We start from the raw sequence: 25,930 nt of genomic DNA on the forward strand, positions 1-25,930 counted from the left end.
ACGTTCCCAGCAAGCGAACACTCACTAGCTACGGACACGTTTGCTTGTAAACTACCTTTATACGACTTCTATCAGAGTTCTATTAAATCTCAAACCATTTTGGTCAGCGAGTGGTCGTATAAGAGTAGTATAGGAGTCTCACCTGTCTCGCGTCGTTCGCTGCTGCGCTCGCGCTCCTCGTCGTCCCGCGCAGGCGCGGCGGGCGACCTGAGCGGCTCCGGCTTGCGTTCGGCTCGTTCGGCGGAGTCTCGGAGGTCCATGGACCGGAGCATGCTGAAACAAGGAAAAAAACGTAAGATACTCTGTTATCAAACTAAATAATTATAAAAAAAACTGTTCTTTGAATTTGCGCTCTAAATGTGTCTAGTTTTTAGAACTACGCACTAACTACTACACAGTTCATTAATAGTAGTGTCATTGTCTTATCTGAATTTTAATGCCGAGTTGAAGACATTCATTTAAAGAATTTCTGAAAATCATTAATTCCCGTCGAATGTGATTTTAAGAGCCCAACGCTGCATATTATAACCTTTTAGAGCAGCGACTAAGTAATTCATATTAATAACCCATAGACCCAATCTATCTGAAATAATTAAAAATTACAAAATACCTTCACGACAAATTTACGTTCAAAATATCAAAGTAACCAATAAAGGGTGAATTATCCCAAAATACCTTTAGAGCCGATGGCATAATTAAGATAGGGTCAGCATCACCTTAATAAATCGAGCACACGAATTGATTAAAACCATTTTAGGTGAATTAATTAAGTATTGTAATTAATAGGATGTGCCCTTATTGGCAATGCCTTTCATGAATTTATTGAGATTGAACCCTCCAAGATGGCGATAATCACATTTTATCGCGCTCCTACTTTATATTATATTGTGGAATATTGATTGTGAATTTTCAAGCCTTATTAAGAATGAAATTTGATGTGTATGAAAATTGTTTAACCTTTTCACCGCTATGTCAATCAAGTAAAGTGTCATCAACGCCATGTCAAAAACAACCACGGAAACAACCCGTATAGGATACCAATACCAAGTAGTGGCGTGTGGGGCACGAAATGTACTGGTGACAAAAAGTTTAAGAGGCACTGATGCATATTGTACGCAATTTTGTCTACCTTAAATTTTCTTCTAAAGAATTGCTAAATACTTTCACAAAACGTAACTCCAACTTATTTACAAAATCTTACTCAAACTCCGAAGCGATCAACTATTAACCCCGCAACTAAAGACAAAGTTCAAAGCGCTAAAATCAAAGCACTTTCATACAAAATGTATAGAAATGACTCGTTTAGTCCGTTCACCTGCTAACAGTCGTCGGGAGACCTCCACAATTCACGTCATAATGAACCATATTGATACAACGCGCTAAAACTAGGAAGTTATACAGCTTCAGTCGTTACAAGGGGGGTTGTGTCTTCTCTATTCGGTCGTGTGCACCGATCGGGATCTAATTGGTGATATATTAAATTGTAATTAAGGTACATTGTGGAGGTGTGAAGCGGGGAGTATTCGCAACAGTACACTTTCTTTGGCCTCCGATTCGGTGTAGCTGTTATAGAATTGCAGGTTAAGTTATGTTGGTCGAGATTAGAGGTGTTTTGTGATTTGGCGTCAGGTCGATCGGGGGCACGATTAGTTTGGGATTGCACCTTCCGACTTATGAGCGCCTGGTACCTACTTTATTATCTTAAATTTGAGCAAGGTGTTATTAAGGCGGAATATACATATAAACTATTTATTATTAATAAGATATAGTTGACTGTATTCTGTTGGTGTAAAGTTCATACATTCATTCGAGTAGTAAATATTTAAATATGTAAAAATCAAATCTTTTAATTTGGCGTTGGTCGGGTTTAAAGGTGTTCTGTGATTTCGCACGGGTTGACAAATTATACACCTAAACCTTCCTCAAGAATCACTCTATTGCTAGGTGAAAACCGCATGAAAATCCGTTCAGTAGTTCTTGAGTTTATCGTGAACAAACATACAAACAAACAAACAGATCTATAGACGTGGCGGGGGACTTTGTTTTATAAGGTGTAGTGATTAAATTAGCTACTACCGTGTTAAAAATGTTAAATTCATTTATTACTACATACGATAAAGTGTTCATTAGCAAATACAAACAAAACACATACCTAAGGCTGTGTTTACACCATAAAATAACTTTTAAGTGTACAATTTCCAATTTTACACAAATTTCTATAAACTTTCGCTAATCATCTCCAGCGTTCGTCGTTTTAGTGACTAAATTTATGACGTAGTCAATAGGTAATGACGAAGTTTGTTCCGTTTAACGACGAGCCCTCCATGACACACTGAAGTGGGTGACGCGATACTAAGTTTAAGGACAACAGTGCTGTGGAGTCGACCTCAAACTTTTGAGGACTAAATATTTCCTTACCTCAATATTAAAGTATCGATATAAAATTGAATTTTTTAGGTTAAGTTTTCAGTTTGTGCAAACGATTGGCTGTTTAATTCCTTATTTTAAGCAATATTTAGAGACTAAGTACCTAAAGTTTTAAATGGTTTAATGACAAAAATTGTGAATAGAAAATTTTACATGTGCGTCTTTCTCTAATTCTACTTATGGTGTTTTCTACATTCATATATAGGTATATAAGTTATCCCAAAACACTATCTATAGAGCCGGTCTAAGCTAACTTTTCACTGATTTTAATAGAGTGAGGGGGGTGTCATTATAAATATCAAATGTTCATAGACATTTGAAATTATCGATGACATCGCCACACTTTGTCAATGCAAATACGGTGTAATTATCTTGATCCGACTCTAGAGTTTCTATTCTCTGGTCTGTCTGTCTGTCAACCTATTAGGCTAAAGTAAACTAAGACTCACTTGCTCAGATGGTGCCTATAGGGGTGGGCGGGTCGCGGGATCGAGTCCCGGAATTGGGCAAATGGGCGCGGGTCAGGCTCTGAAGCCAGGCTGGGCCTCCTAGGGATGGAATTTCACAGGTTAAATAAGTTTCATACAAATTGTCTTCATATAAAAATAGGCCTTTGTTTAAATACAAAGATTGGAATATTTTTATTGGCCTTTGTTTTGGATATTTATTTAAAACAAAATATACTTAACGAACAAATGTTTGCAAAGTTTTATGAATAAGGGGGTAAATATTTTTCGAAGCAATGAAAACATATTTTTGATATTCTGTTGAGTTTATCAGAAAATTTTCGGAAGTTCTACTGCAAGGTTCTCGCTGTTCGAGGGAGCTTAAAAGCATCTTTGTCTTGCAAGAGCCTTTAATATAATACTTGCACGACGATGAATATTATATCAAACACACACTGACACAGTTTTTATACTGACGGAATAACCCAGTTTGGGAAAGTTACAACGTTAGTTACAACCGTTAAAATATGGGTGTACAAATCATTTCAAAAATATGTCCCATAACTCTTATGTCAGTGAATTAAGAACTATGGGACATATTTTTGAGTAAGTTGTCTACACCCATATTTTTACCGTTGACTGTACAAGAGTCAGATCGTTTTTTTTATATAAGAGATCCGATTTGAACAACTATATCCTTACTAATATTATAAATGTGTACTCTGCCTGCCTCATTGTCTGTTACCTATTCACGCTTAAACTACTGAACAGATTTAGATGAAATTTGGTATAGAGTTAGTTTGAGGTTAGTTTTTTTTATTAATCATCATTTTACGCAGACAATAAGGAATACAATCATTAAAAATAACTGATTTGCAAGACCGAAGTGATCCCATAAGTGTTCCGTAAACAAAGTTTTGTACGGAACACTAATAAACCTAACCATACTTGGTAGAGTTTTTTATTCGTAAAGTGGACTATTTAGATAAATTTTAGCCAGTGAAGGCACATAATTATTACAAGTGAAACAAAGTTGAAAAACATGATAGTTTTTTTTATTATAGGACAATTTTACACAGATCAACCTAGTCCGACAGTAAGCTCAATAACCCAAGTAGCACAGATAGCTCTATAACTACTCACTTTTAGTTCTATCTAACGCTCTGTGCGTATTAAGACACTTATAACAGCACACTCATGGTCCTACAGCTGTATAACAGATTTCAGTGATATTTATATAGCTTAGGGCTGATTAAAAGCTGCATTACGGCTCTGAAAACTACCATTAATACGCAAAGAGTGATATAAAGGTATATTTGCTACGAACCTATACAGCTTTAAGGGTTATCAAATGCTTTAACCGTTATAAGGTCTGTTTAGTGGATAAAATTACGCCATGTGCTGTATAAGGAGGTAATTGTGGACTTTTATTACGTTGACTTATTAAGGGAGCACAAGTGAACTATTATAAAGCTAATAGACGTATAATGGAAAACATGTGGCACATTATACAGCTTTTCGCTTAACATGTTTACCGCTAAGCAGCTTTTATTACGCTGACTTTTAAGGGACCACGAGTGAACTAATATGAAGCCAATAGACGCATAATGGAATACCTGTGGCGCATAATACAGCTTATCGCTGAACGTGTTTACCGCTAAGCAGCTTTTATTACGCTGACTTTTTAAGGAAGCACGAATGAACTATTATGAAGCCAATAGACGTATAATGGAACATACGTGGCGCATAATACAGCTTATCGCTGAACATGTTTACCGCTAAGCAGCTTTTATTACGCTGACTTTTAAGGGAGCACGAGTGAACTAATATGAAGCCAATAGACCTATAAATGAAACATGTGGCGCATAATACTGCTTATCACTGAAGATGTTTACCGCTAAAGCAGCTTTTATTTTGCTGACTTATTATAAGGGAGAACGAGTGAACTGTTATGAAACCAATAGACGTATAATCGAACACATGTGGCGCATAATACGGCTTAGCGCTGAACATGTTTACCGCTAAGCAGCCTATTATACTACCATTGAGACTGTGCGTATAGCGGCTATTTAAACGCTCACAAGATACCTTATAACTGTTTAGAGGTTCACTAGTGTATCGAAAGAACGACTTGGACTTTATAGTGGTTCACTTAAGTATCTTAATCAGATATATAACAGTCGTATGCTGCATATTAGAATTTTAACGGTTCACGTTGCTTTTTAACATTGACCGCCATTTTATTGTATATAACCTACAAAATTTAAATTACTTTTCCAACTTTTAAGGGCAACAATAACGTTTTGTGCATGAGTTCTTAACCTAAATCATTAGTTTAGCACTTCCTATAACGTATTATTAACTTTTTATCTCATAATTCTGTCCAAACCACTAAAATACTTTTTACACAATAGCTTATTTATATCATTAATTTAAATAAATCCTGATTATTTTCGTGGCGCATTGAAATTTTCTTAGATAATGTATATATATAATGTCAATAAACTTGCATTCCCAAACATCTTTCTCACATTAATATATAAAAGATCATGTACTAACATTTAACTAAACACTTTAACAAAATGACTTATGGTGTTGTTGCGCTAAACGTTTTTGCTTCAATATAAATATGTTTTTTTAAGGCAGAGATGTAAAAGTATGTTAATAATTATCTTTTATTCAGCCCAACGTCAATGTTTCCCGGTATTAGGGCGCACATGTGACATATTAACTGAATAAAGGGTAACTGGTGGTCTCTTACCCAGTCAATATACACCTCTTATAACTCCTGTTACCCCTTATAATTCCATTAAATTGCTGCTACAATGCTCTTAAACAGCTATGTGAACTTAAGGCTGCATAATTTGTGCCCATTTAAGAGTTATAAAAGCTGAAAAGACGCTTATACAGCTATTATGCAGCTTTTATATTCCAGCTTCAAGCGTATTCGTACTTCATTATGCGGCTGCTATACAGCTAATCTGTGCTACTTGGGAAGGCTTATGTTGTGGGTACTAGACGAGTTTTTGGATGGGATTTCAATCGTACTGGTAAATCTACTATGCTCATGATATAAATCACCTTAACTATTACAGTATAAGGGCCAGTTTGACGGACTGATCATTAATACTATGAAACTTTCCATATATAAAAATTTAGCGAACTCTTTAACGACACGAACAGTTTGGTGCATCCGACCCTTAGTCATTAATTTTTAGTCATACTTCTACAAACCCCTTTCGACAATCCTATCATATTAGCAAATCTTTCCTTAGAACTTCCCCCATAGAAAACATCAAAATCCCTGAACAAATGGCATGCCAAATATTCTCCTTATTCATCAAAGGGTTGCAATCGATATCGGAGCCCTAACGAAGAAATATGTCTTTGAGCGTCCCCTCAGACCAAATCCAAAGTCCCCGCAAAACGAAGTAACTCGTTACCTCAAATGAGGTAGTTGAGACCTTCTGAGGTAACCAGCAGCGATTCTTTAATTACTTTAAGCGCGGTAATAGACAAACTGGAATTAATTAAATGGATTTTGTATCTTATTATTAAAATTTGATTATTAATTCGAGAGTTAGACGGTTTGTTTCACTTTGACACCGCAAGTAGATGAAAGTTTAAGGGCCCCTTGCACCATCCCATTAACCCGGGGTTAAGCGGTTAAACCGTTAACCCCGTGTCAAATTGTACTAGTAACCATGGTAACTCCAGGTTTAACCGGTTAACCCCACAGGTTAATGAAATGGTGCAAGAGGCCCTAAGAGATAGAGTTACACCAAGATAAATCTGCAACGATGTTGATAGCACACGCAGTGCAAGTGTTATTTTGAACGTCAAACTTCTATGAAATTATGACGTATAAATAACTCATGCACTGCGTGGTCTATCTCTAGGTACGTAAATGTCATATCTTACGACATGTCAATGCAGGGACATGATTAAAATTAGCATACAGTTAGAATGAGTCAATTTATTTTGAAAGGGATCGACGGCCAGATACCAGGCAACAATGACCACGTAGGCGTTCCACGGGATGACGTCACAATCGAACGCTATCAACCAAATCATCGGCCGCCGATAACGACGCCCCGCCCCGTTCGATACGCTGACCAATAGCGATCCGATTGATTGGTTGGTCAGCCACGTTCGGCCCGTTCGAAAATGGAACACATTCAAAATACTAACGCACCATTGGCTCTCAAACTTACCATGGACAATATTGACACATGCATAGCTTTTTAATTTTTTCATGAATCCCTTATACAAACTGCCAGTGTCAACACGGTAAAGAGCTTACGAGAATTCTTTACGACGGTGAAAAAAAACTAAGGTAAATTAGTTGATAATTTCTGTGTGACAGGGCCGGGCTAAACTTTCGTTAAATGTTATGTAAACAGGCCTAAGCAAATGGGGACAGGTGCCCACGATAGGCTCTATTGATATATAGAAGGCAAACATACATATACTTACTATTACACTGTTTGTTCCCCGAAATATGTAAATCACATGCATTTAATTAAACACGAGATAATTTCTATTTGCCTTTTTAGTTTTTGAGCGTCAACAAAGCATAATCTTTGGCTTTATAGCGTCTATGGTTTTTTGAGAGGCTACAAGGAATTTTAATTGTCGTAGACTAGATTTTTTTATTGTTTGATAATGATAATAAAATAGATTTTTAAGCTTTTATTACCTTAAGTAATAAGATAATAAGTAGAATTTTCTCCTTAAAAATAAGCCATAATTATGTCAAAATCGCTCCCCAATTTACTATATATCTGTCACTGTCACAATAATACTCGATATGTAGAAAACCACATTAAAGGGTACCCTCAGCCAAACCAAAACCAGCCTTATCTCATTTCAATAAGGGCGTTGTCATTTGTATTATTAGTATGGTATTGCGCTAATAGAAAAAGTATAAGTTCCTCACGGAACGATAGAAAAATAACAATAGAAAATAGCTATTTCAATTATTGCCGCGAGCACGCGAACATTTGTGCGTTCCCATGATCGGACCAGAGGGATCATCTTAGACGTGCGACGTTTTGACGCATGCGACACGTGTTTACACGATGCTACAGATATCTATGAAATAAAAAAAGGCATAGACGCAACCTTCACACGTTATGAATTTGCCGCTTTTTCTAACGATTCGTTATGAAAATGGTTAGACAGACTGCAACTTTACTCATCTGCCGCGATTCGCGCACGAGTGTGGAGCGGTGCACGTGTTGCCTCTCTGTCGCACCTGTAAATTTGTACGTAAGTGTGACAGGGAGGCAACACGTCGAACGTGGTTCGCGGTAGGCCCTCTGGTATTGTTTTTCTTATAGACTTAGACCAAGATAAGTCTGCTAACGATTTTGATAGCGCACGCAGCGCAAGTGGTATTTATATACGTCATAATTATCATAGAAGTTTGACGTTTAAAATAACACTTACACTGCATGTGCTTTCAAAATCGAGGCAGAATTATTTTAGCCAAACTCTATTTGTAATGGACTTAAAAGTCACACGAACTATGCCGCTGTCATATAATCGGACTTACGTTCGCATTTTTAAATGACATTCCGACAAAGAGCGCACCTATATCTCTGTATTGCCAGGCGTGTCTCACTCCGCGATTTCGTCGCTTTGCTACAGGTAGCTAAAAGTACATCCGTTCGGCCCCAATTTTGAGGTTTGCCATAAGCCGCGCGTGGCGCTGTCGCCACCTAGCGGCCATATCTGTGCTGATAGTAACAGACGCGTTTTGTTAGAGAGTGAGTCTTCTGTACTTAGTACTATTATTTATTCTGTGATATTGCTTGCATTGTCATTAGTATTACTTAAATGTCGCAAACGTGAAATCTTGCCGCACGCCACCTTTCTAAACTAAACGCACATTTACACACTAAGCAATATAAGGCACCTGTAGCGGTTTATTGCTTATTTATTCCGCTTCTCAAGTCCGGATTAAGTTATAGCCAGCCTCCGTAGATTAAACCTTAATAGGGGTCGGATAGATTGATTTCTGAGCCAAATCTCCGCCCGGATTGGCTTGTTTGCATTCTGATTACATTTTGAATTTCGGATTTGGAACGTTTTTGATGATTCCGTTTCTAATTGGTCGAATTCTGAGACGGTTTGAGATCGAATTTCGAAAATTTTGCATAGACAACCATCTGTCACATTTTTTACGTTGCCTTCTTTATATAAATCTTCAGTGTTTTTAAATTTAAAGCAAATTTTAAGTTAATTTAGTTCTCAAAAATCTTATAGGCGCAGAGTTTAACAACTAGAATGACCGTTAAATGACAATAACTCGGTTTCAACAGCTTTTTTTAATGCCAATACGTCCCGAGTAAAAGATGCCGCCTCAGATGTTTATAACTGTCCAAACAATGTTGGGCATAGACTAACATGTTGTTTTTCCAATATGGCGGCTTTGAACTTCAAAGGGATCAAAGGCGTGTGACATTAAAGTTGCTGTTAAACGGTATCGATAGCTTTTTTTGGGTAATAAATAAACACTTTTTAATATCGCGAAGAAATTATTCAGGATTAGCGTCGGGATTATGACATATTGGAATGTTTGTTTGGCACGGTTTCATGTTATTTAGCCAAAATAATGAGTTGTACTCTTAAGTAAAAAAAAAAACTTAGCCATCTATATGAAAACTTAACCTTTCATAGTTTCTTGTGGTGGTCAAAAATCGTAACCCGCTGTTGTATGGATTAGAAAAAATAATTATCTAATAAAAATACAAAAAGATGCTAACAAACTTGGCCAGGATTCTCATTATAGGCAAGAGGTTAATAAAACCTTATTGCATTGCATGTAACTTTTTAATGTACACAATCCTTCAAAGTGTACGTTTGTATGTTTAGTCACTAGACAAATCACTGTCAAGAAAGCAGTTATTTATGTAGTAATTAAAAGCGATGTAGATAATCCGGCCCATGGTCCTGTGGCCGATAAGAAGGCGCCATCTTATCAGGAGAGGTGTTGCGTCAAATTGATGTTGTGCACTAGGCTTTATTTAGCTTGTCTATGGATATAAGGGCGGTTACACACATGTTATGAATGTTAAAAAATATAAATTGAAAAATACTCAAATAATAACTTCGCGTCCAATAAAAATAATAATGTAATATAAAAAGTCCGGCTGGAGGAAGCGCTAAATCGGGAGTCATGGAGAATCAAGGGAGAGGCCTTTGCCCAGCAGTGGGACACACAAATAGGTTAAGAAAAAAAAATTCCGCTAAAAGTAATGAGTGATCTAAGTTAAAAGTAAAACATAATATTGACTATAACTTTTAAATATTATTCGTTACTTCAATTGTCTTGTAGAACTTTAGGATATTTATTTACCTATTTGATTTCTTAGAAGTCATCAATTACAAATTCACATTGATAATTAGATCATTTTTTACCAACTTTTATAAAACTCGTCACGTACACTTAAAACCGTCTAATCGAGTTCTAATAGGCGAGAAAGTATAATTGCTCTAATATTACCCATATTACCGCACTTATTCCCTTCTTACCCCACAATTTCTAAGAACCAAACTAAACGCATAAACACTTAATGGTGTTCCAAAACAAGTGAACTCTTTGGCAGTTACTGGTATGGTTGAAAACATTTGAAAAACGAAGTGTCGGAAAATAAACAACCAGTCACGGCTTGTTATTGAGATGTTCTAGAAACTTCGTGTTAAGTTCCTTGAGATAATATGGCTGAAAGGAACATCCTTGTTTTCTTAAACTACAACGCTGTACGTACTTTAGTGAATGAATATGAAGTACGTAATTCGCTTTTAAGAGGTATAAATGATTCTCTCAGGCCTATTCGGATTTCGAGATAATCACAAGATCTAGAGACGATTTAGAGATCAACTAGATCTACATTAGATATCGACTAGATGTGACTTGGATATCTCAGTCATAACTTGTCGAAGTCGTTTAAGAGGACCTCCAGAATCGCTGAAACGTCAAATTTGACATATCTATCTTACAAATATCTTTAAATTATCCATATTGTAACTTGTTGAAGTCTAGTAGAAATCTAATTCATTTTCCGAATCGAACCGTCTTTTTGGAGTCCTATAATGGCCTCTCCAAAAGGCACAGATAATCGCATGCGTTTTGCGATATTTTGATCGATCGATTGAATTCTTTGGTCCTACTTGGCTAGCAATTATTTAAAATCGTATGCAATTTGTTGCAACATGTGTAGAAGCCTTAGCAGTTTGTATAAACTATACTTATGTAACATATTTAAGTACTTATTAAAAATTGTCTATTTTCAGCTGCTGTCAGATCTTTCAGTATTAAAATAGAGCTAAGATTTGGTAAGCAATTAAGCATTAAATATAGTCTATCAAGCACAATTTCAGTCAGTAGAAAAAACCGGCAAATTTCAAAAAGTAGGTGCGTAGGGTTAACATCTAAAATATTTGAATTATGCGTCTTTTACAACTGACAAAGTTGTTTGACAGACTATAGATCAAAAAGCGATGCCATAAGTTAGTAAAAATATCATGCTTATGAAATGAGTAGGTAGCATCGATTTCCATAAAGAAAATATTGACAGTAAAAACTTGGTCTCAGTCAACCAATATTGTCCAACTAACCGAAAATACACAGAGCGACCAATACCGACATAGGCGGCCATTTTTTTTTTACTTTTTTTTCGATCTGTCACAATCCCACAGGTTCCTCGCATGGGATCGCTAAACGGTTCGAGATATGGAATTTAGCGTTCCATATTTGAACATGATATTGGGGCTCCTGGGAACGTGATATTTTTTTTTTAATTTCCTGCTCCAGTGGGAAATATAAATAGGATTATCGGTTAATTTTGGTTTAAATTATTTCTGTTACTTCCGCTTTGATTAGTGAGTTTTCTTGTGTTTGCGTCGGAACAAATAATCGGTAAGTATGTATTTATCTTTTGAAGACGATTGATAATTTAATTATAACTTAACTGATAATGTGAATACATACCTAATACATATGTTTTCTTAGATAGGTACTTATACAGAATTTTCAGCAAACCTTCGTACTTATAGATGGTCAAGCAAATCTTGTCAATAGAAAAAGGCGCGAAATTCAAATTTTCTATGAGACGCTATCCCTTCGCGCCTACATTTTTAAAATTTGCCGCCTTTTTCTACTGACAAGATCTGCTTGACCAAGTATATTTTACCCGCTTGCAATACTTTGTTTTTGAATGACCATGGCCTGGATGCGAGTCCTTTTAGCCAAATAATTTGGTACTGCAAAGAAAAGGTTCTTATGTGGTTAATTTGGCAAATCAACAATAAAGTTTATTTTTCATTTCCGTCATTTAATTGCGGTTTAAGGTGTTATTTCAGTTTAAATCTTTCTAAAACTAGCCAGTGTCGACAACGAGTGCATCTCCACTGCAAGTTATCTGGTTATTTCGTAAGCATTAATCTCGGAGACTAATCACTTCCGCCCCACTTTGCGTGGGAGCATCTATCAACGGTTTATCTAAATTATGTATAAACTACCAATAGCTCTAATATTTCACCGAAATCATAACCATAACTGACTATGTCATCGTGGGTTGACGATATAACAAGTGAAATGGAAAATTATTACATTATATCAAGTAGAATATGAAAAGTGGTTTTGGTAAGTTTTATTATAATAATTTGAAATAATTTGAAAGTAGAAATTGTAACAATTTTTTGTCATGGCTGTTAAAAAGTGCTTAGTTTCATGTGTGATATTATTAGAGCGAAGACGCAGTGTTACATACTTTTAATAATTTATATACCTACCCTAATTTCTCATACACATTTTTCATGACATGACTGTATCAATTGTCAAATAATGAATTGGTCCCAACAGTGCTACAATATCGTGTTAATACCCGAAAGTAATTAACAAAAGACTTTTCGCAGTACGAATTAAAAGCGTTACCATTTGGCATTGCCACACTAAGTATATAGCCAACAATTGTTACTCTTGAGTCTCTTGACTAGATACGAGTAATATATCTATATCTACAGGTGATGTATAAAAAAGCTATCCTATTGCCTTCCTCGGGCCTCAAACTATCTAACTACATACTGAATTGCATCTAAAGTTCATCAAAATCTGGTTCAGCGGTTTAGGTTTTTTAGGTAACAGATAGATATAATATTTTAAACTTTCGCGTTTTGAACACATATTAACTCACATTTATAGACAAACACACACACACACACACACACACACACACACACACACACACATTTATACAGATTTATAGACATTTATAGATAAAATTCACATTAGACCCGTCTATAAATGTGAGTTAACAGACAGATAGACAGACAAAGTTGCATTTATTAGTTAAGTAGGGATTGCGATGAAAATACCCAGTATTTTCATTGCAGTATTTGCGTTGCATCGTAAGACCAAGGCCTGGCCGTCGACCCAACTGAAGGCTGCACAAGCAAACACTGGTATCAGGCAAACATGAGGCCAACGACCCTCTTATCTGGCAGTTGCGACAATAGGAAGCCGGGGAAACATGAAGAAAGTTACGAAAATTTTTGTAAAGATGTATTGTTACAATGTTTTACGAATATTAGAGGTAAAGTTGTGTTGAGAGAATAGTGTGGGTGGCTGGTTTTCGTGATTTCACAGGCTTCTCAAGGAAAATCTTGAAATGAAATGAGATCTTATACTCGTATTAGTTGAAGGATGTTTACGGCTGGTCAAAGGCCTCTAGGGATCATTATGCGTATCAAATGAATTAGATTGGATTTTCGGGAAATGTGACTTGTCTTCAGATTCATTTGAAAACTCAATATAGGAGAAAAGCTGGATTACTTGGAATATTTGGATTTTTTGGGAAAACTTGTGGATTGGTGTGGTCTGGAAAAGGGTTAAATGGGGGTTTTTAGAAAAAGGTACCATTTACTTTTTTTTAAAACTATCAACTTTTGGGTTATTTAAACTCAAAATCACGAGTACTATAGGTATTGAATGATACAAAAAAAAGTGTCCCCAGTTTTTCATACAAATTTTAGTTGTCAGTTTTGTAACAGCCCATACAAAATGTATGTGGAAATGCCTAAATACATGTACAAGTGTACATACGTGCTTGATATCGACATTATAGTGACAAATCTCAGCGTTTATCTCTGAATCACAGAGCACACAGCATCTATGTGTTCAGCGAGTAAATAAAGAGTAGGTATGTGCTGCGATGAGCATTCATGATATACTCGTTCGTTAGTGGAATAGGTACTTATGTACGTACCTACATAAACGTACTAAACATCAAGTAGAGTATTAGGCAAAGAGAGCTGATTAGTGTACATATTTTAAATTTTGAGTAGAATAACATTGATTAAAGACAGTTACAAAAAATCGAGATGACTAATCAAATCTAATAAAATCTATGTTTTTTGTCAAATAATTTAGGCTACATAGTGTCAAATAAATATAGGTGGTAAGAAGGCAGTCTATATCAGTGGGGGTATATACATATATCATTTAGTCCCACAGAATAGCTGTAAAGCTTTTTTTTACCAAAACTTTTAATTAATAAAAACATTCTGAACTAGCGGGTCTTTGAACTCTAGAACTCGCGGATCCCCATTACTCCGCCATTTTAAAAATTTTAACAAAATTGAATCGGCAAAAAAATCTATATAATTTATCGAATCTGCACACCAAATTTCACGAGAATCACTGCCGTATTCGAACTTCAAGATATTCACAAGAGACGACACGTACTAGATCCATTCTAGATACGTTATAGTTTAGATATCAACTAGTTCTCTTTTGCAGCGCAATTCGGGCAACCAATGTCACTTTTACGTTAGATAGAGTAAGATATCTATTAGATGTGAGTTGGATCTCTAAGTCATATCCTGTGGAAATCGTTCAAGAGTATCTCCAGAATCGCGCAAATGTCAAATTTGACAGGTTAGATCTTAAACATATCGTTATCGTATCTTGGTGATGTCTAAAAGATATCTAATAGATACTCGTATCTATTTCAAAATCCGAATTGGGCCCAGACATATTTTTTTATTGTGATTGACATCTGTATTTACAATCTATTTCTATGTTACTCGACACTCACCTAACCTCCCGCTTCACATCCTCGTAGTCCCTCTGCGTGTCGAGCCTGGCTTCGAGCCTCGCTATGTGAGCTTTCTTCTCGTCCAGCCTCTCCTCCAGCCGCTGCAGCTGCTGCGCGTGCGCCTCCTGCAGCGCGGCCAGCGACGCCTGCAGCCGCCGCACGTCTTCTACCAGCTGCGCGATCTGAAAGAGAGATGGCGCTGTTATCAATTTGTTTAACGAGCGGTTTTTTTTGAAAAATATACATAATTGAACCTCGATTAATTACTACGTAGTACTACTGTACATTTGTTTAATAGTTTTGAGGTTTGAAATTGAGAAATGGCTATAATTGATGAGAAATGCAGAAACTAAATTGTAAACAAAATTAATAAATGTAACACTTAGCGCCGCTTGCATCATTCCACTAACCCGGGGTTAACCGGTTAAACCTGGAGTTACCATGGTTACCAGTACAATTTGAAACTGGGTTAACAGTTTAATCGCTTAGCCCCGAGTTAGTGGGATGGGGCATGGTGCTTATGCGTTAAACAGTTGAGTTCCTCCCGCGACTGTTTTTTCAATAAAAAATACTGGTATTTCTGGAATGGTATTCCTAGAAAAATAAATTGAAAATATCACGCTTTCTCTGGACCTTAAAGTTAGTAGCATATTGCAAAGGCATCCACGATAAAAGTACCTTAAACTTCAGGTTAAAACTGAACGAAGTTTTACACTGAATGATACGATTCTAAGAACAAGATCGTAAGAAATATATTTTTAGGTTAGTAATAACAATTTTAAATATCGTCTCTCAAGCCATTTTCGTCAGTAGAAAAAAGCGGCAAATTTAAATAGTGTAGGCGCGAGGGGTAATTGTCCCATAGAAAATTTGAATTTCACGCCTGTTTCTACTGACAAACATGTTTGACCGGCTGTATCACCACAACTAAATTATACTCGGACACTTTGTCACACACACAAACTTTGTCAGTAGAAATAGGCAGCAAATTAAAAAAAAAATGTATGTAGGCGCGAAGGATTGATTTGATTTTTGCGCCTTTTTCTACTGAGAAAGTGAGTTTGTCAGAGTACCTAGAGTAATAACGAATAATAATGCAAATAATAAAATATAATTCTTAAAGATTACCAGCGATAAAAGTGGCCTAGATTTTATTAGCCTCACGGAAACTCCAAAGGCAGAATAACGTGTAATTACGAAAAATCTTAATAATTCTACATATAACAGCGTCACTAAAATTAGTTGTTCATAAAATACAATCCTATTTTTGCAGTTGAAAACCGCGCCACTGTCGAACGTTTCCTCAATATTTGCACGAGAAAATGAAACTTCGGTATTCTCTCAACCGCACAGTTAAGTTGGTATTATTTTGTTTGTGTTGGTATTATTTCGTTAATATGGCGGCCTCGGAACAGCTGATCGGCAAATATTTACCTTCTAATACTGGGGATTTCGTTTGACATGAGTGAAGGAAATGTGTCATTCGAGTAATACGCCGAAATGACGTTTTGTCATAACGTTATCAGATAGTTATCAGCTAATCAAGGTTTTTTATCAGTGTTTGATTACATTTAATTATAGTTAACGCAGTCGAAATGTTTACACTTATCTGTGCCGTTCCATAAATTCTAAATTCAAATCCGAAGAATCTACGCGAATCTTCAGTAACGCAGCCTTCAGCCTTTAACGCATCAGATTTTTGCCTATTCACTACAAATCACAAATGCAGCTGACAATCTTAACGTCACTCAATTACGGCACTTATTATCTGAACAATAAAACATATCCTGATCAAATTAGCGCGCAATAACAACATTGTCTCCCACAATTTGCGATTTTGTACTTTACACTATTGTTTTAAAGTTGGGTTTTGGTTGAGAATAGTTGAAGGTCTAGTAACGTGTTATTTGTTGACCTTCGGAAGATATCAATTGTCGGCAGTCGGCGGTGGACCATGAAGATTGGTATCGCCAAGATAGATGTGTCGGAAATCGCACCGAGCGGCCAGGATTGTGATTTAACGCTTATTATTGCTTTCCGACAATACTATGTGCATATATGATCACTAGCAATGGCCGGACACGGTATAGTACGGAAATCGTTTGAGTATTATGTAGGTACATCTTCTTTGTATATGCATGAATTTGAAAAATAACCGTTTCTTGGCATTCCGACTGGTAGCCGTCAGGTGGGTCGGCCCAGGTATCGTTGGGAAGACAGTGTGGCGGCGGATCTGCTTCAACTTCGCGTCAGTAACTGGCAGGCAGGAAGATGCGCAGGATCGGGACAGGGTGGCAAGCTATCGTTTCGGAGGCCAAGATTCTCTTTGGATCGATGAGCCAAAAAAGTTAGTTAGTCTGAGCATTCGGGCAAAGATCTTCTCTAACAATCGCCACATTGCTCGGTCCATAGATTTATAAGGCATAGATTCCTAGTTCGTACACCCCCAGTGAAGCCATTTCAAGTGCGACGTCACGTCACACTCGTATCATCGTATTCGAACGGCCCTCGCAGTACTCAAAGTCAAATCGGTTTGTGTACACCTCCCGTTTAAAAATCAAAAACTACAGGAAAGATGGTTGTTTGTACAGTGAATGGGTGTCACAACACATCATATAATAAAAACAAACCGCCTGATATTACATTTCACGCGTAAGTATCGAGATTAATGTGATATTTTTACATAATCGTAAATACAAAAATCCTTCTAAATGTTGCCAGTGTAGTGAATATTTTTTCCTCCAAATGGGACATGACGTCTACATTCTAAAATAAATACGCTCAATTAAATTTCATTGTATAATTATAGAAAATTATAATTAAGTTAATTATTTAGGTAAGTACTTATTTACTTTTTTCTTATTTTTATTTTGTGTCATGTTCGTTTCAGTTTTCTGACTGATCGGAATGACGCAATATGGAAACATTGGAAACGGACTAAACACAGTCGAATATGCTCTGTCCTATTTAAATTTATTCTTATGATTTTATGCACATTTGTTAAATAAATAAAAATAGTAAAAACTTATCAGCTATTTATTTAATCCTTATTTCACAAAGTACAGAAATGTAACAAATCCCAAAATAAACAAAAAGCTTTTGCTACAAAATCGAATCTACACACTTCCAAATTATTAATAACCAAGTGTGGATGTTGTTAAAATTCCTCTACTTTGAGAGAAGTAAATGAATACTGGCAACATATTTTGTATAGATGTGTGTGTTTGCTGAGTGTAAAACACGAGCGTTCCACGCACACATCGATCGTGTTTCGGCTTCACTTTTGGCAGGTTGGCCGTATGGGGACTATCTGTCTATGCGTTATTAGTTTAAGGCTCGGTCCCTTGCTAGCCTCGTCTTGGTATTTGTCAATGAACAGCTGCCAGGCATTGTATGTTTGACAGTAAATTGTCATACAGGCCAAAGGCGTTCCTTTCATTCAGACTTATCCGCACTATTATTAGTGCGAGCGGGACGCCCGCGCGGATAACAACCTAAGTGATATAATTCTAATACAGTCGACTCTCGTTAATTCGAAACTCAAGGGACTTTAAAAATATTACGAATTATCGACAGTTTGAAATAACAAATAGTTCGAAATTTTTGAGAGAAAATATATGTAAGTTCGAATTATTGAATAATAATCAATTATTCAATTACACAAACGGGTCTACCGCGATATAATTTCATTGATATAAGGTAAAAACAATGAAATTATATCGCGGTAGACCCGTTTGTGTAATTGAATATGTGTACAAAACGCGAGAGTTTAAAGTGTTATAATAATCAATTATGATTTATTAACTGCTAATTTATTAACAATATCCAAAGGTTAGAGCTACATACATATATGCATATACATAATGTGAATTAATTATTAGTCTTTGGGAAGAAGTCTGTAACATTAGTTTGCGTCGAAGCACATTGCTAAGACTGATCAATAACTTTTTTTTTATCAGAAATACCTAGTGCCGGAAATGATTTTACAATAACAAATGCTCGTGCAACGATGAACTTGAACTTGTCTCGAAATGTAGGGTACTTACACTTACCTCTGCAATCTGATAACTTTGAATTGTCGAGTGTTTGACGCCTATGAGTTAGAATTAACGCGTCCTTTTGTTACGTAGCGACGATTTTTTTGTTCGAATTACCAAGTGCTTAAAAATGTATGGAATTATTTCGAAATATAAAGAGATTTTCTAGGGAACTCGTGATAACTTCGAATTATAGAGATGTTCGAATTATCGCAGGTTGGAATTAACGAGAGTCGACGAGGTTTGATGTCAGTGCACGTTCGAATTAGCCAAATAGTTAATATCAAGCTTTCATATTTTTATAAAAAAAATATTTTACATTTGAACCCAAAAATTGAGTAGGTATGCGAAGCTATTTAAAATCAAATGATTATGAATCATGGCTTAAATATTATAATCATAATAACTGCGCCATCTTGTTATAACTGACAAGTGACAACTGATTGGACGGCAGGATCAGCAAGGACGTACCTAATCAGCAAATAAATTCATATCAATATAGACTTTATTATCCAAGGCGTAGAGTCCAAATTCCAACGGCTTTTCGTCATCGATATCAGTATGTTTGACGATCGGTGATAATGATACATCTTTTATATTTTATCTTAGATACTTGTGTTATCATATTTGCCGGTCTGATACCTAAATACTAGATAACGAGTACATAGAAGTGGCACTAAATTAATACCATAATAATTTTATTTACCTTCGACTACCTACTAAATATAAATACCAAATTTTGTATCAAAAATATTCATAATCAATACATGCACAGATATCAATATTATATCAATAATACTAAGACGAGAGAGTTATACGAATTGGCCTAAAGAAGCCATATTGTATTATTTTTGGTAGTTTCGTAGCAGCTGCTACGCGGCGTAGGGCTCTACGAAAAATATCAATACGGTTGTAGATATTATCGGTGTTACCTTACCTATAAGATAAGAAGAGAGGGAATGGACAATATTTTGTCCATTTTTGGGAATTTAGTATAGTCAGATCGTAAAAAGTCTGCAGCGATTTTGATAGCCCACGCAGTGCAAGTGTCATTTTAAACGTCAAACTTCTATGAAATTATGACGTACTTATAGGTACATAACACTTACACTGCGTGGGATATCAAATCCGCTGCAGACTTCGTTTGGTACGACTATAGTATCAAAATATTTCTTTCAGTGCGTGAATATCAAAATGTATGGCCAGTATAACAGTATTCAGATTTACACAAACGTTTTTATACATAGAAGGGTTACTTTTGTCTAGGTATATTACATTCGTAGGTATATGTGACGTCCCACGGGTAAAGGTACCTTATGGCAGTTGGCGCTTACGCTATTATTAACGTCGCTCCAATATTATTGCGGCGCTATGCGACGTAAGCGCCGGCCGCCATAAAGTACCTTTTTTCTTGGAACGTCACATATTATTATTGTAACACATTTTTAAACACAATGTAACCCTTAAAGGCTTATTAGGTTTTTCCCATTTAATCGCACGTAGGTACGAATTTCGTACCAAATGAGAATGAGGGAACAAACTGCAGTCAAAACATGGTCAAAGGGTTAAATTTAAGAACTGTCCGGTTTCTGCCTCATTAACCGAAGGGATGAGGGTAGTCATTAAACTAAAAATGCGGTGGCTCGATAAAACGCGGTAATCGCTGTTACCATTGTAGGTAATTGGCCTGGGGGGGTCACACTGGGCTTTGTTTAAATATGTCTTGGTTATATTATGAAGGATATGCGGTTTGAGTAAACGAACTCGTCAAATGAAGGGTCAAGTTGTAAGGGCTCCTAGCATATTCAGTAGTGACCCTGACTACGAACCAGGAGGTCCCAGGTTCGAATCCTGGTATGTACAGTCGCCATCAGATATATCGAAGCGGCCAAGGTGCTCACAAATATGTATCTGAACACGCCTCTATTGTCAACGCGTTAGAGTGCGTGTTCAGATATTGTGAACACTTTGGCCGCTCCGATATATCTGATGGCGACTGTACATTTATTTGTACCTATATTTATCAGAGAGTTATGGATGTATTTATCTATATTTATATTATGTATATATATCGTCGTCTAGTAACCACAACAAGCCTTTATTTGTCAGAGAGTTATGGATGTATTTATCTATATTTATATTATGTATATTATATATATCGTTGAAGCCTTCATTAACACATGAGTGCCGGACTCGGCGGGTTCTTTTCACAGTCGTTTTCCTCTACAAAACGGGAAAACGCTGGGATCGGCTACGAGCGTAGCACTACGAAAACGTTGGCAGTAAATGTGTTAAGAATGATAACATACAAAACGGTTAAAACCAAAATGAGTTATCCCATTGAATAATTGTAAGGTTAAGGCTCACTTGTTGTTGTTGTTGTTGTTGTGTTGTGTTGTGAACGCTGTTCGCACTGTTAGTGCTCGAGAACAAAGACCTAGGCTCTCCAAAACATGTCGCGTGAGTGACTTAAAACAAGTGAGTCTAAAACGTAAAATTATTCAATTTATTTTGTCTCACAACAGTTTAAATTCGATGAGTTTTCCCTTTGTTTTCCGCGTCCGCTCCCGCTACCGCTTGTGCCAAGCAGTAGTACAATAAAAACATCGAGGCGGTAACTTTCCGTTTCGGCTAATACCTGCCCCACCGCCTTTTGAAGCCCTACCGCGTGACCGCCCCCATTACACTTTTACTAATTTTGTAAACATCTTTAACAACGGTTAAACCGTAGTTAGGACTGTTGATTAACTGTAAAACGTAATGTAAAGGTATGTGAACTTTTAAAATGCCTAGCATAAGTATACTTTATTAACTCATTCAGCGCTAATCACGATACGTACCGGGAAACCCATGTTATCGGCTACGCTACGACCGTAGCTGTGAACGTGTTAGGCCCCCCCCACATCTAGCGTCTTTCGAGCGTCGGCGTCTGGTCAGCGTTATGGAAAATTACGTCGCTGCTCAGTTGCGTCGACGTTGCGTCGACGTTCGGCCATAGAGTTGTAAACGCCGCCGCTCGAAAGACGCTAGATGTGGGGGGGCCTTTAATGTAATGTTGGATATGTCAGTGTCAAATGTGACGTTTCTTCAAACACAAACGTCGCTTTTGACTCTGACATATCCAATCCATATCGTATCTAGCCGTTTTGACGTATGTCAAAGTTCGGATGGGGCAGTATAGAGTCTTTATAGTTAACCCCAAGGGCCACATGCACCATCCCACTAACCCGGGGTTAACCCGTTAACCCAGTGTCAAATAGTACTTGTAACCGTGGTAACTCCAGGTTTAACCGGTTAACCCCGGGTTAGTGGGATGGTGCAAGTGGCGCTACATGACACAAATATACTGTTGTTATGACTAAACTAAGGGCCCGATTCGGATTTTGAAACAGACATCTTTTAGACATCTTTGTAGACATCACCAGGATACGATAACGATATTTTTAAGATCTGACCTGTCAAATTTGACATTTGCGCGATTCTGGAGATACTCTTGAACGATTTCCACAGGATATGACTTAGAGATCCAATTCACATCTTCTTCTCCGTCGAATTACTCTTGACAGAGCAGTCGTGGTCACGTTGAACGACGAACGATTCTACGCCAGTTGTCCCTGGCAGATGCTTCTCTGGCACATGTGTTAAGTGGGGTGTTGGTAAGGGCTTTTATCTGATCCGTCCAACGCATTGGGGAACGTCCTCTTGACCTACAGCCATTGACCCGTCCCTGGACAACAAGTCTCTCCATGGCCTGCTCTCCACGTCGCGTCACATGTCCGAAGTATCTGAGGATACGCGCTCTGACCGTAGCTGAGAGCCTCTCTTTCACCTTAAGTTCTTCAAGTATGGAGACGTTTGTACGGTGTTCACATCTAATATATAGATTTATCTTACTCTATCTAACGTAAAAGTGACATTGGTTGCCCGAATTGCGCTGTAAAAGAGAACTAGTTGATATCTGAACTATAACCTATCTAGAATGGATGTAGTACGTGTCGTCTCTTATGAATATCTTGAGGTTCGAATATGGCAGTAAGGCACTTCTGAAACCCCACATTAATGTCAAAGTGCTATCATTTGAAAACCCCCGCCATTTTTACAGAAACTACAAGAAGATAAGCCACCGCGATATATTATCCGTAATAGTGCATTCTTTGTGCATGCAAATAGTTAGCGAGTGCAGTAAATCCCCCCTGTCTCCGGAGTAGGGGGGGGGGGGCGATTATGGGACTTCGGATACGTAGAAATAGACATTTGTAGTTACATCTGTATAAATTCTGCAAAATATGTATGTAATGTATTAACCCGTGGAGCGCCCTAAAATTTTCAGTATCACACATGTGTTAACTCTTGGGTCGTAGCGACTCAGTATCACACGTGTGTTACTACAGATCAATATGGGTCAAATTGCGTTGCATCAATTTGTTGTATGGTGGACGTTCGGCGGGTTAACTCTTTATTTCTTAACACAAATATGGCACAGAATAGGCAGTACCACGGCGTACTTATCCTTTTAAGGGATCTCTTCCAGTTCACCTTTGAGTAGATAAGATTGATGAATATGTGATACGTACAGCAAAATATGGATAGAAACATCTTTAGTACTCGAAAAATCTCTTTAATAAAGTAGTATTTACAGCGTCTTTCAAATTGTTTTCATTTGAATGACATCGCTTTGCCACGCCACACAGGTAGGTACGCCAGCCGTAGTTCATTAAAATATTTGCCGCAATATCGCCGGGTTAAAAAGTACTTACATACTTTTTAACTCTTTAGATAAAGCCTGTCGAAAAGTACCTTTCAATTTATCTTATCGTAAACGAGTTAAGAATTGTCAACAAACCAGTTTACTTTGTAGATTGATCGACTGATTCACGCAAAGAAACGCAAATGACAAACGGAAACACAGACCGATCCCAAATTGCCAATAGACAACTCACCTAATAAAGTAATAAAAACGAACCAATTCTCTTTGACAATGCATCGTCGTTACAAATTCGGGCGCACAAAAGAAGTGATGAAAGACGAGGGAACGGATGAAAAAAGCATAATACGCCATTTTGCCGCCAGAAAAGTAGATTTCATGTCGGCGATCTGTCAAACCGACCAAACATGGGGTCGAACCGATATTAACCGGCGAAATTCAAACCGCTACGTTCGAATTCAGAACGCGAAAATTCAAACAGGAATCCGGTACAGCGCACAAAAAGACGCCTCTCCGCCCGGAACTTCGGCTCAACTTTTTTTTTACGTATCTATCGCAGTGACTGCTTAGTTTGACGAGGCCAGTTTCATTTCGGGGAAAAATGATAAATGACGTGAATGATTGAACAGTCGGACAGCAAAGAGATTCGCTACTATCCGCTTTTGGAATAAGCTTTGGCTTTACAGGAATTAAAATGCGGAAATATCCGCTTTAACGAATCGCCACGACATCCGTCACGCATTGAATTTCATAAATATTTACAACAATTGAGTGAAATGCTTTTACAAAACACGAGTTTGATTGACAAAAAACGTCATGACCATCAATCAGGTGTCAGTTGGAATGCATTGCAAAAATTAAATTCTCAAATATAAATAGTCTATGGTTGGGAACAGAGTTGAAAATCGAATGCTAATTTGTTTTTGGAATTTGACATCCGCAAATATGGCCCCGTTGACGTTGAGGCGCGGCAAAAACTGGCGGCAACTTGTCTATGCACTTTTGATTTGTCTACGTCAGTCTCGACTGGATTTCGTGTTTGAAAAACGAATTACAAAGTGCCGTGAGCGTTCGATTAGTGAGTTGTTCTTTTTTCGATTGAAGTTTCACCGTTAAGTTGGCAATCGTGGCCATAGATTATAGACTTAGATAACATGCTTGCTCATGGTGTTCTTGCCATATTGGCTTTATCTAGGTATTGAATTTCATAATTTTTTTATTATAAATGATGGGCAAGTCTTGTTGATAGAAAAGGAAAACTCAGTTTTAAATACTCTTATGAAAATATTGTACCTGAAAATAAATTATGGCATAGACAATCCGTATGCAATAGTCGTTCCCGACTTCGAAATGAAGCAATTATAAGTTTGAAACCTCATTTATAGCCTGTCTATCGTTTGCAGTTATAAAACTGAATGGAAAACTAAGTTTTGCTTGTTGTGGTAATAACTTCACATCACTGAAGGGTCGATATTGTTCCTGATTTGAAGTTAAACTAGTGAAAGATTTGAATAAAGAATTCCGAGAAAAAGAAAAGCGGCGTTTTATGAGTATTAAGAGAGCTTTAATTCGGTATAACAAAGTTAATGTGTTACTGGCCAGTACGAAATGTTCATTAAGGTGTTGCCAGCCATAAAAATGCTGCAAAATTTTCGTAGTCTGTGATTAAATTGTACACGTCACTTGGGATTAAGGAAAAAATGGCGCGAATTTCGTTTCTTACGTTGTTAGGGCGCATATATCATCAAGTTTGGTCGGGGGGTGTTGCCCGATATCGTGGTAGATAATTTTGAATAACGGCCGAAGCCACGGTGGTGGAAAAAAGTGCAAGCAACTATAAATTATTGTTTCGGTGCAATTAAAAGGCCGAATAAGGTTTTTATTTAAACAAGCCACGAAATGTTTGCGGCGAGTACTTTATTCAGAAACGTAGTGACAGAAAGATATATTATATTAAGTGGACAAAACGTAATAATTTACCCGTTTCCATTTTCAGCTACTTACATGTTATTTATAAAGAAGTGCCTAAGTAGCCTGTAAGTACATAATTAGGAAGTCAATAAACTGTATGCACGTGTATCTATATTATGTAGAATTTGTCGCGTGCATGGCTCAAAATAAATACTCGAGGAAATATTGAACTTTTCTCCCTTGTTGCACAAATAACTATTGCCACATTTGTTTTCCAAGATATGTTGACTTTACAAGGTA

The 25,930-nt window shown here is 37.0% G+C and overlaps 1 protein-coding gene across 5 annotated transcripts in view; it reads right to left on the reverse strand.

Moving 5' to 3' along the window:
* The window catches only part of LOC134674336 (homeobox protein cut), a 185,333-nt gene that overhangs the window by 19,475 nt on the left and 139,928 nt on the right, over positions 1-25,930 (reverse strand). For 4 of the 5 annotated variants that reach the window (XM_063532376.1, XM_063532377.1, XM_063532380.1 and 1 more), the window contains 3 exons: positions 14,978-15,159; positions 2,877-2,975; positions 143-273 (listed from right to left, as the gene is read on the reverse strand). In XM_063532376.1, coding sequence (XP_063388446.1) covers positions 143-273; positions 2,877-2,975; positions 14,978-15,159 — 412 coding nt within the window. The remainder of the gene's footprint in view (positions 1-142; positions 274-2,876; positions 2,976-14,977; positions 15,160-25,930) is intronic. The other variant, XM_063532379.1, reaches the window with a different exon arrangement.

Source organism: Cydia fagiglandana, chromosome 20, assembly GCF_963556715.1.
Source record: "Cydia fagiglandana chromosome 20, ilCydFagi1.1, whole genome shotgun sequence".
Classification (NCBI taxonomy): Eukaryota; Metazoa; Arthropoda; class Insecta; order Lepidoptera; family Tortricidae; genus Cydia; species Cydia fagiglandana.